General features: G+C 43.6%; 1 protein-coding gene across 6 annotated transcripts in view; it reads right to left on the reverse strand.

Annotated features, from left to right (window-relative positions):
- The window catches only part of LOC144672013 (NACHT, LRR and PYD domains-containing protein 3-like), a 64,322-nt gene that overhangs the window by 26,222 nt on the left and 23,344 nt on the right, over window positions 1-14,756 (reverse strand). For 4 of the 6 annotated variants that reach the window (XR_013574053.1, XM_078533951.1, XM_078533950.1 and 1 more), the window contains 2 exons: window positions 11,040-11,133; window positions 4,465-4,631 (listed from right to left, as the gene is read on the reverse strand). Coding sequence is in view for 5 of the 6 variants with exons in the window: in XM_078533951.1 (XP_078390077.1) it covers window positions 4,465-4,631; window positions 11,040-11,133 (261 nt within the window). In the remaining variant the exon portion in view is untranslated. Of the gene's footprint in view, window positions 1-4,464; window positions 4,632-11,039; window positions 11,134-11,975; window positions 12,018-12,595; window positions 12,691-12,997; window positions 13,074-14,756 lie in introns of all 6 variants that reach the window. The other 2 variants (XM_078533954.1, XM_078533953.1) reach the window with 2 other exon arrangements.

A 14,756-nucleotide genomic window follows, 5' to 3' on the forward strand; every position in this document is an offset into this window, starting at 1 on the left:
TCCAAATGGTGAGAGGCTACAGAACTCAGATTCAGAGGGATCTGGGTGTCCTATTCCATGAATCACAAAAGGCTTGTATGCAGATACAGCAAGTAATTTAGGAAGCTGATAGAATGTTATCATTTATTGTGAGGGGAATTAATTACAAAAATAGGGAGATTATGCTTCAGTTATACAGAGTATTGGTGATACCACATCTGGAGTATCGTGTACAGTATTGATCTCCTTATTTAAGGAAAGATGTAAATGTGTTAGAAACAGTTCAAAGGTTTACTGGACTAATATCAGGAATGAGTGGATTGTCTCATGAGGAAAGGGTAGACAGGCTAGGTTTGTAGCCTGTTTTGAAGATTAAGAGACGACTTGATTGAAACCTTTAAGATCCTGAGGGGTCTTGACAGGATGGATGTGGAGAGGATGTTTCCTCCTGTGGGAGAATCTAGAACTAGGGCTCATGGCTTAAAAATAAGGGGTCGCTCATTTAAGTCAGAGGTGAGGGGAATCTCTTTGGAAACCTCTTCCTCAAAAGGCAGTGGAAGCAGAGTCTTTGAATAATTTTAAGGCAGAGCTAGATAGATTCTTGATTAGCGAGGTGAAAGGCTATCAAGTGTAGCCAGGAATGTGGAGTGGAGGTTATAATCGGATGAGCCATGATCTTATAGAGTGGCGCAGCAGGCTTGAGGGGCCGAGTGGCCTACTCCTGCTCCTAACTCATATGTATTAATGTATGTTCAAACTCAGAAATCCTGAGGTCAACCTTAAGCATCTGAACACATGTAGTCCCCAAGACACTTGAAACATCCTGAAGTTCCCATATAGTGCAGGAATTGCAAGAAATAAGTCTCAGCTGTTCATTAAGATCTAAAAAAAAATTCTGTCATTTAGAATTTAGTTGCAAGCTTGTATTTCAAAATAGTTTAGGTAATGCCTCAAGGCCTGCTCTTTTTTATCTTTTCATGAGATGAGGGTGCCTCTGACAAGGTCAGCATTTGTTGAGAAGGTGATGGTGAGCTGCCTTCTTAAACCACTGCATATATCTGGTGCAGGTATACCTGCTGTTAGGACAGGAGTTCCAGAGTGTTAACCCAGTGACAGTGAAGAAATGGCAATATAGTTCCAAGTCAGGATGGTGTGTAACTTGGAGGGGAACTTGCAGGTGGTGGTGTTCCCATGCCTCTTCTGCCCTTGTCTTTCTAGGTTGTAGAGGTTGTGGGTTTGGAATGTGCTGTCGAAGGAGCCTTGATGAGTTGCTGCAGTGCATCTTGTAGATGGTAACACTGCTGCCACTGTGCATTAGTGGTGGAAGGTGTGAATGTTCTATGTTGTGGGTAGGTGCTGATCAAGCGAGTTGCTTTGTCTGGGATGATGTTGAGCTTCATTGTCATGAAAGTATAATAAATTTCACAACATTTTTCTGGTTTATTGTAAAGTAGGTTTATGGGGGTAAATAGTTAGGCCTGTCTGTGGGATTTAATTATATTTTGTAGCCAAGCAGACTGTAAGTTGAAGCTATCAAAAGTCGTAAGATGTCAAAGTGTCTTTAATATGCTAATGAGTAAACAAGGTTGAGGTCTTAGTTAAAAACAAAAAACTACTGCGGTGTGCTGGAAATCCAAAACAAAAACAGAATTACCTGGAAAAACTCAGCAGGTCTGGCAGCATCGGCGGAGAAGAAAAGAGTTGACATTTCGAGTCCTCATGACCCTTCAGCAGAACTGAGTAAAGTTAGGAGAGGAGTGAAATATAAGCTGGTTTAAGGTGGGGTCGGGGGAGAGAAGTTTGGGGGGTGGGATGCGGTGGTAGTAGGGACAAGCAAGCAGTGATAGGAGCAGATAATCAAAAGATGTCACAGACAAAGGTACAAAGACGTGTTAAAGGTGGTGATATTATCTAAGAGAATGTGCTAATTAAGAATGGATGGCAGGACACTCAAGGTACAGCTCTAGTGGGGACGGGGTGGAAAGACTGACAGGGCATTACAGGTATAGATTTAAAAATAATGGAAATAATGGTAAAGTATATAAGTTGTGAAGGGAATTTGCATTTTTAGATAAATGAAGGGAGATTAGGGTTTCAAAGGGGTCTCAGTCTGTTTACAAGTAGCCAGAAAAGCAAGCTAAGGAATGTGTTTATTTTTCACAAGGGTTACTGCCAACATATAATGGCAACATGAATAGATTTATATTCTGAGAAAGGTAAAGTTCCAAAGATATATGGAAACAATGGAATTTACATATTAAAAATGGAGAAACATATATAAAGGAGGATGAGGCTATGTGTCAGGGGAAGGCCCCTGAGATGTAAGTGTGTGAAATAAGCCTTAAGGAAGCCTCCAGTATTTGTGCATAAGTCCACTGTCTACAGAAACCAGAGCTGGGAAAAAGTCATTTGGAATTCCAGTGTCCAGGGTATTGTGTGAATTTGCTGGGTCTGTTTAAAATCTAAAATGTACTTTTGGACTATTGCCTTAAAGGGGGTTTAACTGGGAGTCAGATTAATTAAGGATTTTAGGAGTTATTGTAGTAGTGATTTGTAGTGCTCTGTCTGTGCTTTAAATCTTCTCTTTTGTTAATAAATATTTTAATTTTAGTTTCTTTAAAAATCTCAAGTCTTGGTGGGCTTATTACTTCTGAATTCAGTGCACGCATTTCAAAATAAATACAAATTGCAAAACCATTGTGACAGCACAATCAAGTTTCCCTCGTGGGTTGGATCTGCCAGGCACACATCATTTGCCTGTGCTGCTTCTGCCGTTTGGCATGCAAACAGAGCTGTGTTACAGCTTTACCACAGGGGTGGGGGGGGGGGGGTGGAAGGGGAACCTTTATCTTATCTAGGGCCACTCACACAAAGATAAAATCAGTCAAAGGCCATACACATAAGAAACTTATTTTTTTTTTAAAGACAGAATACAGAAATGTTCAACTCACCCACTGCTTTAATGTGATGGCTGAGTTTGCTTTTCCTTAATGAGCCTCGAATCTGCTGGCATCAATGACGTTGCTCCTCGCAGCTAGCTTTTCTCTCTCTCTGTCTCTCTCTCCCTCTCCTTTCCCACCGTCTCTCTCCCTCTCCAATTCCCACTCTGTCTGTTTGTCTGTCTCTCTCTCTCCCCTTTCCCATTTTGTCTGAGTGTGTCTCTCGGTCTCCCCTTTCCCACTCTGTCTCCCTCTCTTCACCACCTGTCTCACCCCCCAAACCAGCCCTGGGCTGTGACTCAACAACCCAAGGCTCTGACTAACTCCCAGTCTGAGGCCGCACCAAGGCTTAGAGCCTGGGCCTCTTCCTCAGTTTGCAGGGGCTGAGCCCCTTTCTTGGGGCACCAATGGAGATGGGTGGGGAAGGGGGGCTGGGTGGGTGAGCCACCACCGATGGAGCCGGCTGTCCTGCTCCCTTTCTCCCCTGCCCCAGGTTACTCACACTTCACCACCTCATCGGCAGCCAGCAGCTTCCCGTCCATGCCCTGCACTCCTGCATCTCAGGCCTCTGTCTCTCATCGCAACCTGTGGCTGAGGCTCAGGCATCAGTCCATGGCGGGAGCTGGTCCAGAGTGCAGCATGTAGCAGAGATCCATTCCTTGCTTTACCAGGATGACATCTCATATTTAGGTATGCCAGGTGTTGCTCCTGTATTAGGACTCTTTAATACCAAATCACTTTCTATAGTTGTTATACTTACCCTGATTCAGGTGGTCTGTTATTTTATTCCGTTAAGCTATAAACTTATAGTTTCCCCATCCTAATTTGAAGAACTGCCCTAGCTCAGAAAAAAAATCTTATTGCTCCCCAACCAACCAATAACCTACCTGCTGTCCTGTGACTTGCTTTTTTAGTGGTACACCAGTCAGGTCCACGCTGTTCCCCCACTCTCTCTCTCTCTCTCTAAAAGAGAGAGATAGCAACAAAGAACACAGGCAAGGGTAAAGGGGATAAATTCAATACAAATCTTTGGAAATATAAGAGATTTTATCTTACTTAAAACCCACTCACTTCCACACATTTAAAATTGAGCCTATTAATATTTCAGTAAGCAACTGGTCAATCTGTGGAACCGCTCCCCTCTAGGGTGGTGGTGGTCGCTGTTAGTGCTGATTTCATCAAATGTAAATTAGATAGATTTGTTTTAGAAAGTAACATTTTGGAATGCAGCATATAATTAATTTGGGTTATGACACGTTTCATGTGTAGCAGGATTGGGAGGAACAGGTGACTTTGTATCTGTGGTTCTGAAAGCTCTCCACAGCTGGGGTTTTGCTCACTTCGTGTCTGGGTCTGCTCTGGATGAATTGATTACGATGATTAATTAAAAACTCCAATATTACTCCAGCATGAGGCTGCCAAGATGTTAGGAGATGACTAAGAAATATTTTTGTCTTTTTCGACATCTATTAATTAATTAGTTATTGTTCTGTCAGTTTTATGATATTTAAACAATGCAAACTCGCTCGATGTTCCTCCCACTCACCTGATGTTCTTGTCTACTGAAAATCCTCTCATATGTCAACAATGAGCTGACTTCATCCACAACTTCTTCAATCGCCTGTTCTAGTCTGTCCCAATAGAATTTTGTCAACTGGAACAGCTGGTAATCCTCACACTTTGTTAAGAACTTAGTCATTGTAGAGTTTGGATCTGTGAACACAAATGAAGATGAGACACATTATCATCTTTTGACCCAAAAGGTGACATTTCCTCTTACAGTGAACAACTGAATCCCCCTGTGAACCACATGATCAAGAACCATCCTAACACTGATACAAACCACCTCTCTCTTCTTAAAAAATGGACAAATTTGTCAAACACAACTTACCTTCAGCTTATATGTTCCAGCCTCCCCTGAATACAGGAACAGGAGCAGGAGTAGGCCAATTGACCCTTTGAGCACGCTCCGCCATTCTTAAGATCATGGCTGATCTTGTTGTGGTCTCAGCTGCACTTTCCTGTCTGCCATCCTTGATTCCCTTGCTATCAAAAACCTAACTCTACCGTGAATAAATTCAAAGAACCACCTCTACTATTTTCTGGGGAAGAGAATTTCACAGACTAAAAACACTCTGCGAGAAAAAAATATTCTCATCTGTCTTAAAAGGTAGACCTCTTATTCTTAAACTATGTCCCCTAGTTTTAGTCTCCCCCACAAGAGACAACATCCTCCCAGTATCCACCCTATCAAGTCCCCTCAAGATCTTATATGTTTCAATAAGATCACATCCCATTTTTCTAAACTCCAATGGGTATATGCATCATCCCCTGTAACTCTAAATGTTGAATAATTTGACCTCAAAATTAAAAATCACAAGTTTGTTTACAACATACTTCTCCATCTAACTCATCTCCACTGCTAAACGACCTTCAAAACCCACCAAGAAATGTGCTCCTTCCCTTCCTAATACTCAACAATATACATATAGATTCTATCTTAATATAACTTCTAGGAACATCTTTGTGTTCTTGAACTCTCATAGAACACTAATTAATACAGGAAACCACAATTTTTTTTGCGTTCTCTTCAAAATGTTCTCAGCCCCAGTATCATCCGAGTACTGTCAAAACCTAAGCACTGTTTATAGTTTTTCTTTATTCATTCACGGGATGTGGGCTTCGCTGGTTGGGCCAGCATTTATTGCCCATCCCTAGTTGCCCTTGGGAAGGTGGTGGTGAGCTGCCTTCTTGAACCGCTGCAATCCATTTGGTGTAGGTGCATCCACAGTGCTGTTAGGAAGGGAGTTCCAGGATTTTGACCCAGTGACAATGAAAGAATGGCAAGGTATTTCCAAGTCAGGATGGTGAGTGACTTGAAGCAGAACTTCCAGGTGATGGTGTTTCAACTATCTGCTGCCCTTGTCCTTCCAGATGATAGTGGTCGTAGGTTTGGAAGGTGCTGCCTATGGAGACTTGGTGAACTCCTGCAGTGCATCTTGTAGATGGTACACACACTGCTGCTACTGTGCGTCGGTGGTGAAGGGAGTGAATGTTTGTGGATATGGTGTCAATCAAGCGGGTTGCTTTGCCCTGGATGGTGTCAAGCTTCTTGAGTGTTGTGGGAGCTGCACTCATCCAGGTAAGTTGGCTTAGTTGTAGGAGGCAGAGGGTGATGAAAGAAGGATGCTTTAGTGACTGGAAGCCAGTGTCCAGTGGCGTACCACAGGGATCTATGCTCGGTCCCCTATTATTTGTCATTTATATAAACGACATACATGACTATGTGGGGGGCAAGATTAGTAAGTTTGCGGATGACACAAAGATTGGCCGGGTGGTTAACAGTGAGGTTGAGTGTCTTGGGCTACAGGAAGATATAGATGGGATGGTCAAATGGGCAGATAAGTGGCAGAAGGAATTTAACCTTGAAAAGTGTGAGGTGATACATTTTGGAAGGAGTAATTTGACAAGGAAGTATTCAACGAACGGCATGATATGAGGAAGTTCTGAGGAACAAAGAGACCTTGGCGTGTGTGTCCATAGATCTCTGAAGGCAGAGGGGCATGTTAGTGGGGTGGTGAAAAGGCATATGGGACACTTGCCTTTATCAATCAAGGCATAGATTACAAAACTAGCGAGGTCTTGTTGGAGTTGTATAGAACCTTGGTGAGGCCACAGCTGGAGTACTGTGTGCAGTTCTGGTCGCCATTTTATAGGAAGGATGTGATTGCACTGGAGGGAGTGCAGAGGAGATTCACCAGGATGTTGCCTGGGATGAAACATTTAAGTTATGAAGAGAGGTTGGATAGACTTGGGTTGTTGTCGTTGGAGTAGAGAAGACTGAGGGGCGACCTGATCAAGGTGTACAAGATTATGAGGAGCATGGACAGGGTGGATAGGGAGCAGCTGTTCCCCTTAGTTGAAGGGTCAGTCACAAGGGGGCATAAGTTCAAGGTGAGAGGCAGGAGGTTTAGGGGGAATGTGGGGAAAAACTTTTTTACCCAGAGGGTGGTGACGGTCTGGAATGCACTGCTTGGAAAGGTGGTGGAGGTGGGTTGCCTCACATCCTTTAAAAAGTACCTGGATGAGCACTCGGCACGTCATAACATTCAAGGCTATGGGCCAAGTGCTGGTAAATAGGATTAGGTAGGTAGGTCAGGCGTTTCTTACTTGTCGGTGCAGACTTGATGGGCCGAAGGGCCTCTTCTGCACTGTGATTCTGAGTATTCCATCACACTCCTGACTGTGCCTTGTAGATGGTGGACAGGCTTTGCGGAGTAAGGTGAGTCACTCCCCACAGGACTCCTAGCCTCTGACAGAGGAGGTGGTGGCATAGTGGTAATGCCACTGGACTAGTAATGCTCTGGGGACACAGGTCATGGCAGCTGGTCGAATTTAATTCAATTAATTAATAAATTTGGAACAAAAAGCTGGCCGTGAAACTATCACTGATTGTCGCAAAACCCATCTGGTTCACTAACGTTCTTTAGATCTTATGTTTTCTAGCCTAGATGTGACCCCAGGTCCACAGCAATGTGGTTGACTCTTAAATTCCCTCTGAAATGACTTAGCAAGTCACTCACTTGTACCAGACCGCTACTAATGAAACTGGATGGACCCGCCTAGCATCGACCTAAGCATTAGAAATGACAACAGCACACCCAGCTCTGGTCCAAAGTTCTCCATACTAACATCTAGGGGCATGTGCCAGAATTAGGAGATATGACCCAGAGACTAATCAAGCAACAGCCTGACATAATCATACACCCCAAATCATACCTAATAGGCAATGATTCAGGCACCACCATCATCATTACTGTATATGTCTTGTCTCGCCAACAGGACAGGCCCTCGAGAGTTGGTGGCACAGTGGTATACAGTCAGGATGGAGCTGTCCTGGGAATCCTCAGCACTGACCCCAGACCCAATGAAGTCTCATCAGGTCAAACATGGGCAAAGAGCCCTGTTGATTCCCATCTAATGTGCTCCCTCAACTGGTGAACAACCACAATCTGTAACCTCATGGTCCGGCATATCCCCCACTCTACCACTACCGTCAAGCTGGGGGATCAACCCTGGTTCAATGAAGAGTGCAGGAGTGCATGCCAGGAGCATGCTGGGAAGACACAGGGTAATGTGCTGGGGATCGAGGTTCAAATCCCACCACAGCAGATGGTGAAATTTAAATTCAATAAAAATCTGGAATTAAAAGTCTGATGATGACCACAAAGCCATTGCCGATTGTCATAAAAACCCATCAGGTTCACTGATGTCCTTTAGGTAAGGAAATCTGCCGTCCTTACCTGGTCTTGCCTACATGTGACTTCAGACCGATAGCAATGTGGCTGACTCTTAAATGCCCTCTGAACAAGGGCAATTAGGGATGGGCAATAAATGCTGGCCTAGCCAATGACGCCCATGAACGACTAAAAAGCAGCACCCAGCATAACTAAAAATGAGGGGTCAATTTGTGAATTTTGACACAGGGCTGCTTGCATGCCAAACAGCGGAAGCAGCATGCAATAGACAGATCTAAGTGGTCCTGCAACCAATGGATCAGATCTCAGCTCTGCAGTCCTGCCACATCCAGTCTGAATGGGGGTAGACAATTGAACAAATAACTGGAGTTGGAGGCTCCACATATATCCCCCATCCTCAATGATGGGGGAGACCAGCACATCAGTGCAAAAGATAAGGCTGAAGTATTTGTAATAATCTTCAGCCAGAAGTGCGGAGTGGATGATCCAACTTGGCTGCCTTCTGTAGTCCTAACATCATAGATATCAGTCTTTAGCCAATTTGATTCACCCCATGTGATGTCAAAAAACGGCTGAAGGAACTGAATCTACAAAGACTGTGGGCCCTGACAACATCTCAGAAGTTGTACTGAAGACTAGTATGTCAGAACTAGCTGCACATATATCCTGTCCACAAAAAGCAGGACAAATCCAACCTGGCTAATTACTGCCCCAGTTATCTCAATCATTAGCAAGGTGACAAGGTGAACATGTTGTCAACAATACTATCAAGCAGCATGTACACAGCAATAACCTGCTCACTGGCACTCAGTTTGGGTTCTGCCAGGGCCACTCAGCTCCTGACCCAATTACAACTTTGGTCCAAAATGCGCAAAAGAGCTGAACTCAAGAGGTGAGCTGAGAGGGACTGGCCTTCGAAATTAAGTCAGCATTTGACCGAGTGCGGAATCAAAGAACCATGACAAAACTGGAGTAAATGGGAATCTGGGGTAAAACCCTCTGCTGGTTGGAGTCGTACCTAGCACAAAGGAAGATGGTTCTGGTTGTTGGAGGTCAATCATCTCAGTCACAGGACATCACCGCTGGAGTTCCTCTGGATAGTATCCTATGCCCAACTTTCTTCAGCTGCTTCATCGATGACCTTCCTTGCATCATAAGGTCAGAAGTGGGGATGCCCGCTGATGATTGTACAATATTCAGTACCATTTGTGACTCCTCAGATGCTGAAGCAGTCCATGCCCATATGTAGCAATACCTGGGCAACATTCAAGCTTGGGCTGATTAAGTGGAAAGTTACATTCACTCCACACAAGTGCCAGGCAATGACCATCTCCAATAAAAGAGAATCTAACCATTTCCCCTTGACATTCAATGGCATTACAATCGATGAATCTCCAACTATCAGCATCCTGAGGATTACCATTGACCAGGAACCAAACTGGGCTAGCCATATAAATACTGTGGCTAGAACAGCTGGTCAGTCGCTGGGAATTCTGAGATGGGGAATTCACCCCCTGACTCCCCAAAGCCTGTCCACCAACTACAAGGCACAAGTCAAGAGTGTGATGGAATACTCTCCACTTGCTTGGATAGCTGCAGCTTCAATAACACTCAAGAAGCTCAACAACATCCAGGACAAAGCAGCACACTTGATTGGCACCCCATCTATCATCTTGAACATTCACTCTGTCCACCACCGATGCATAGCAGCTGCAGCATGCACCATATACAAGATACACTGGAGCAACTCCCCTCGGCTCCTTTGACAGCACTTTACAAATCCATAACCTCTACTGCCTAGAAGGACAAAGGCAACAATTGCATGGGAACACCACCACCTTTAAGTTCCCCTCCAAGCCACAAACCATCCTGACTTGGAACTATGCCGCTGTTCTTTCACTGTTGCTGGGTCAAAATCTTGGAATCGCCTCCCTAACATCACAGTGGGTGTACCTACACCAGATGGACTGCAATGTTCAAGAAGGCAGCTCACAAAGGCCTTCCTAAGGGAAAGCAAGGATGGGTAACAAATGCTGGCCTAGCCAGTAGCACCCACATCTTGTGAAAGAATAAAAAATACTCATGCTGCCCAGAAGGCCAAGTGCAGAATGTGCATGGGGATGCCCTCGCCTACAGTTTCCCCTCCAAGTCACACATCTTGTTGACTTAGACATATATTGTCCTTCCTTTACCATCACAGGGTCAAAATCATGGAACTTCCTTCCCAACAGTGTCAGTTCAATAGTTTTATAACTTCCATTCTCTATTCTCAAATCCAGATATTTCCAGACCTCCAGTCAGATCACCTAATGTTCTTCCCACTGCTTCCTTCACCTACTCTGTAAATTCATTATTGTTGGTGGAGTCAGATTGCAGTCATCTCTTCACTTCACCCAAAACTCACTCTAGTGTCCCAAGCATTTGAATCTTCACTCCTGCCCTATAGTTGCATACTGACCTGCTTCATGTATCGCTCCTCAAGCAGTCCACCCAGACATCACCACCTTGAAGCCTTGGTTATTAATTTAGTGCTTAAGTCATACAATTCTCTCTAGTTTTAGAGTCTTCCATCTGGCATGAGAGGGGTAACTTACCATTCTCCTATTCATGTCGCCCACCTGCTTCTTCTCCCCATTCCACTCAGGGTGGTTTCCTGCTCCCGCGTGTCACATCGTTGTTCAGGAAGTCCCTGCTCGGAGTCACTGTCTCTGTCCACCTTACAGTCCCCAATACCAGCTATCTATTGGACAATTACAGTGTTCAGGGGCTCCCTCTGCCTGTGAGTTTGATGTCCCTCTAGATGGTCACTCACTTTCCACTTAGACTGTCCTGTTCCATGTTCCTGTGTGAGCTGTGAACGTACCTGTGCTCATCCTTATTCTTGTTAAAGATGTTGGGTCTTCTTCCCTCTTTGCACCTTCAGCCGCAGTGGTTAAATTTGTTTCCATGTTCTGATCCTTTGTGAAAAGTACAATATTAACAGAGAGTTAGGCAGAAATGTTTAAATGTTTCCTTGTTAAACATGATTTCAGTCCCTTCTCTCCCATCAATACAACAGCTGTGTAGCTCTGGGATTAGGCGTTTCCTGGGTGTTATGGTCAACTTCCCACATCAGGTGTGACACAGACAGCTGCCCAGTGAAATCCAGTGAGTCCCACTGATTTCCACAACCCAGTTCCAAATGGGGTCCCATTGACTGAGCCTCTGCACTGGGATTGTCCAATGATGAGGTTTAGACCCAGGGTGCAGATGAAACCAGACTTATTCCCGAAGTGGAGAGCATTTTGCACAGAATTTTAGAGCGGGATTATCATTTAATAATCCTACGCTCTGTTTATAGTCTGGTAACATTATATCATTTTTATTACAAATTTATGCTTAATATTTTTGATTTGTTGATTATTGGATATTAAATTCTGGTGCTTTATGAATATATCTATCCACATAAACTATATGTAACTGGATGTGATTCCTCTGGCCTCTCTAGCAGTAACATTGTTCGCTTGTTCATGGAGATATGTCCTGGTTGGTGTTTTTATTTTAACATATTTATCATAACTGTCATGGTGACAGCACTCGATTATTGGGCACTGTAGGAGATGAGGATATTTACCCCTGCTTTACATAGTGTTATAAATCATATAACATTACACAGAAGTTGATGCACAGTATTGACTTGTGGAATATTTTTTGCGATCTTACAATCACAGAAAACACCATAAATATGTAAGTGGTAGGTTTGCCTGCTATATGACAATTAAAATCTAAGTGTGTGTGTCTAGCGGTGTGCTTCACGTGCCTGTGTGCCCAAAAAATCAGCCAGCATCCTTCCCTTTACCTGCTTTGGAAATATAAAATGTTCAGTCTCCAGTCAGTCACTTCTGTAAACTGTAATTGAAGTTATTCTCCAGCATTAATTCATAACCTAGTTTGAGAAAATGTAGACTTCAGTTATCTGCTGTTTTACTCACATGGAAACAGAAATAATAAACAAACAAGAGCAACAACAACTTATATTTCTGCAACACTTTAACATTGAAAAACATCCCAGGGTGCTACACAGCCGGCAAATCGGACAAGAGATGGGTGAATAAAAGAGATAAAAGGGGGATCACAAAAAGTTTGGATGCACCCCACTGGCCCAGCTCCCACGCCATCTGTACTAAGAATAGAAAATGTAGGATCCCTTCAGCAGGTGAGGCAATGACTGTGAGAAGAGAATGTTGGGGGTACTGCTTCAGTTCACTGACTGTTCCAGAGAACAGGATCAGAATTTGAAACATTAACCTCACCTTCCACTCCTCACAGACACTGCCTGAGCCACTGAGTGTTTCCAGCATTTTCTGCTTTTATTAATAATATTCTTACTCATTAAAAATGTTGCCTCTATTCTGTGTTTTACTTTTTTGGGGTTCTTGCCATTACAGAACACACTGGGAAGCTGATGCTAGCTTTGCATCTGATGTCGATTTTGGAAAGATTGCCTGCTTGCTTTGACCAGTGTTGTTCTATTTCTGTATTGTGTTCCTCCTGTGACTAGTGAAACAGAAAGTAAACACTCACCTGATGTTTAATGCATTTCACATTCACCAGTATTGAAACTAGGGGTGTTGAAAGGTAATGAAGCTGTGTTCAGCATTCACTATCTAACAATACTCCATTGCTGCTGCTCAGAGGCCATGCTGATCTTTGAGGTTTGTCCCTGCATCGTGCTCGGTGAATTGAGAGGAATAATTTCTCAGTTCAATCTCCCATTTAATTTGTCACCGGATCAGAGACATTTTAACACTGATATCTGATGGAGTCAGAGTTCAGACCCACCTAATAAATAGACACGTGTCAGTCTGCTGGACTCTGCATCAGACTGGAGTCACCTTTCACATCAAATTCCTTTACTCTAAAATATACGCAAGATTCATTTGAGTGTTTTGAAACAGAATCTGATCTCACTTCACATTCCATTACACGGTCTCACGCTGGATAATTGTTCTCGCTGGTCAGACTCTCCCAGTCTCATTCTCACCTTTTGCTGCCTTACCTTGTAACCTTTCTGTACTGTCTATAGGACCAGCATTTATCGGATGTAATGGGATTTTCTTTTACCTTTCTCCCCAGTCGATCTAGGGAAGCTCTTTGAATCCAAAGAGTTCTCTCTGGTTGGTGCTGTAACAATCCTGTGCTGGCTCATCTGCCATTGATTCTCAGTCTACAATCCCTGTTTACTTGCAGCTGTGGGCCTTTCTCAATCACTCTACTATTCACTACTATCAGATTGGAAAGTAGCAAATAGACCCCTTATATTCAAGAAAGGAGGAAGGCGAAAAACAGGAAACAATAGGCCAGTCAGCATGACATCTGTCGTGGGGAAGTTATTAGAATCCATCATTAAGGAGATTATAGCTGGGCACTTCAAAGAGTTCAAGGCAATCGGGAAGAGTCAGCATGGTTTTGTGAAAGGAAAGTCTTGTTTAATCAATTTATTGGAGTTTATTGAAGGAGTAACATGCGCAGTGGATAAAGGGGAGCCTGTAGACATACCGTACTTGGATTTCCAGAAGGCATTTGTTAAGGTGCCACTTCAAAGATTATTATGGAAAATAAAAGCATCGATAAGGCATGGACAGGAGGTTGGCAGAAAGCAGAGAGTATGCATAAATGGGTATTTTTCAGATTGGCAGGATGTGATGAGTGACGTCCTGCATGGGTCTGTACTGGGGCCTCAACTTTTTTAAGATTTACATCAATGACTTAGATGAGGGGAGTGAAGGCATGGTAGCTAAATCTGCAGATGACACAAGGATAGGTAGGAAAGTAAGTTGTGAAGAGGACATGAGGAGGTTTCAGATGGATATAGATAGGTTTGGTGAGTGGGCAAAGATCTGGCAAATGGAGTTGAATTTGGGAAAATGTGAAGTTGTTCACTTTGGCAGAGAGAACAAAGAAGCAGAGTATTACTTAAATGAAGAATGGCTGCATAATTCTGAGGTGCAGAGGGATCTAAGTGTTCTGGTTACATGAGTCACAAAGTTAGTATGCAGGTACAGCAAGTACCTTGACCTCACTGTCAAGGTCAAGGCTGATGGAATGCTATCATTTAGTACAAGAGGGATTGAACATAAAAGTAAGGATGTTATGCTTCAATTAGACAGGGCATTGGTGAGACCGCACCTCAAATACTGTGTGCAGTTTTGGTCTCCTTATTTAAGGAAGGATATAAATGCATTGGAGGTGGTTCAGAGGAGGTTTACTAGATTGATACCTGGAATGGGTAGATTGCCTTCTGAGGAAAGGTTGGACAGACTGGGTTTGTTCCCACTCGAATTTTGAAGAGAGGAGTGATTTCTTTGGAAGTATACAAGATCCTGAACGGCCTTGACAAGGTGGACATCAAAAGGATGTTTCCTCTTGTGGGTGAGTCCAGAACTAGGGGGCACTGTTTTAAAATTAGGGGTTGCCCTTTTAGGGCAGAGATGAGGAGAAATTTTATCTCCCAGAGGGTTGTGCGACTTTGGAACTCTCTGCCTCAGAAGGTGATGTAGGAGGGGGTCATTGAATATTTTTAAGGTAGAGGTAGATAGAT

This window comes from Cetorhinus maximus, chromosome 35 (assembly GCF_964194155.1).
Source record: "Cetorhinus maximus chromosome 35, sCetMax3.hap1.1, whole genome shotgun sequence".
In the NCBI taxonomy this organism is placed as follows: domain Eukaryota; kingdom Metazoa; phylum Chordata; class Chondrichthyes; order Lamniformes; family Cetorhinidae; genus Cetorhinus; species Cetorhinus maximus.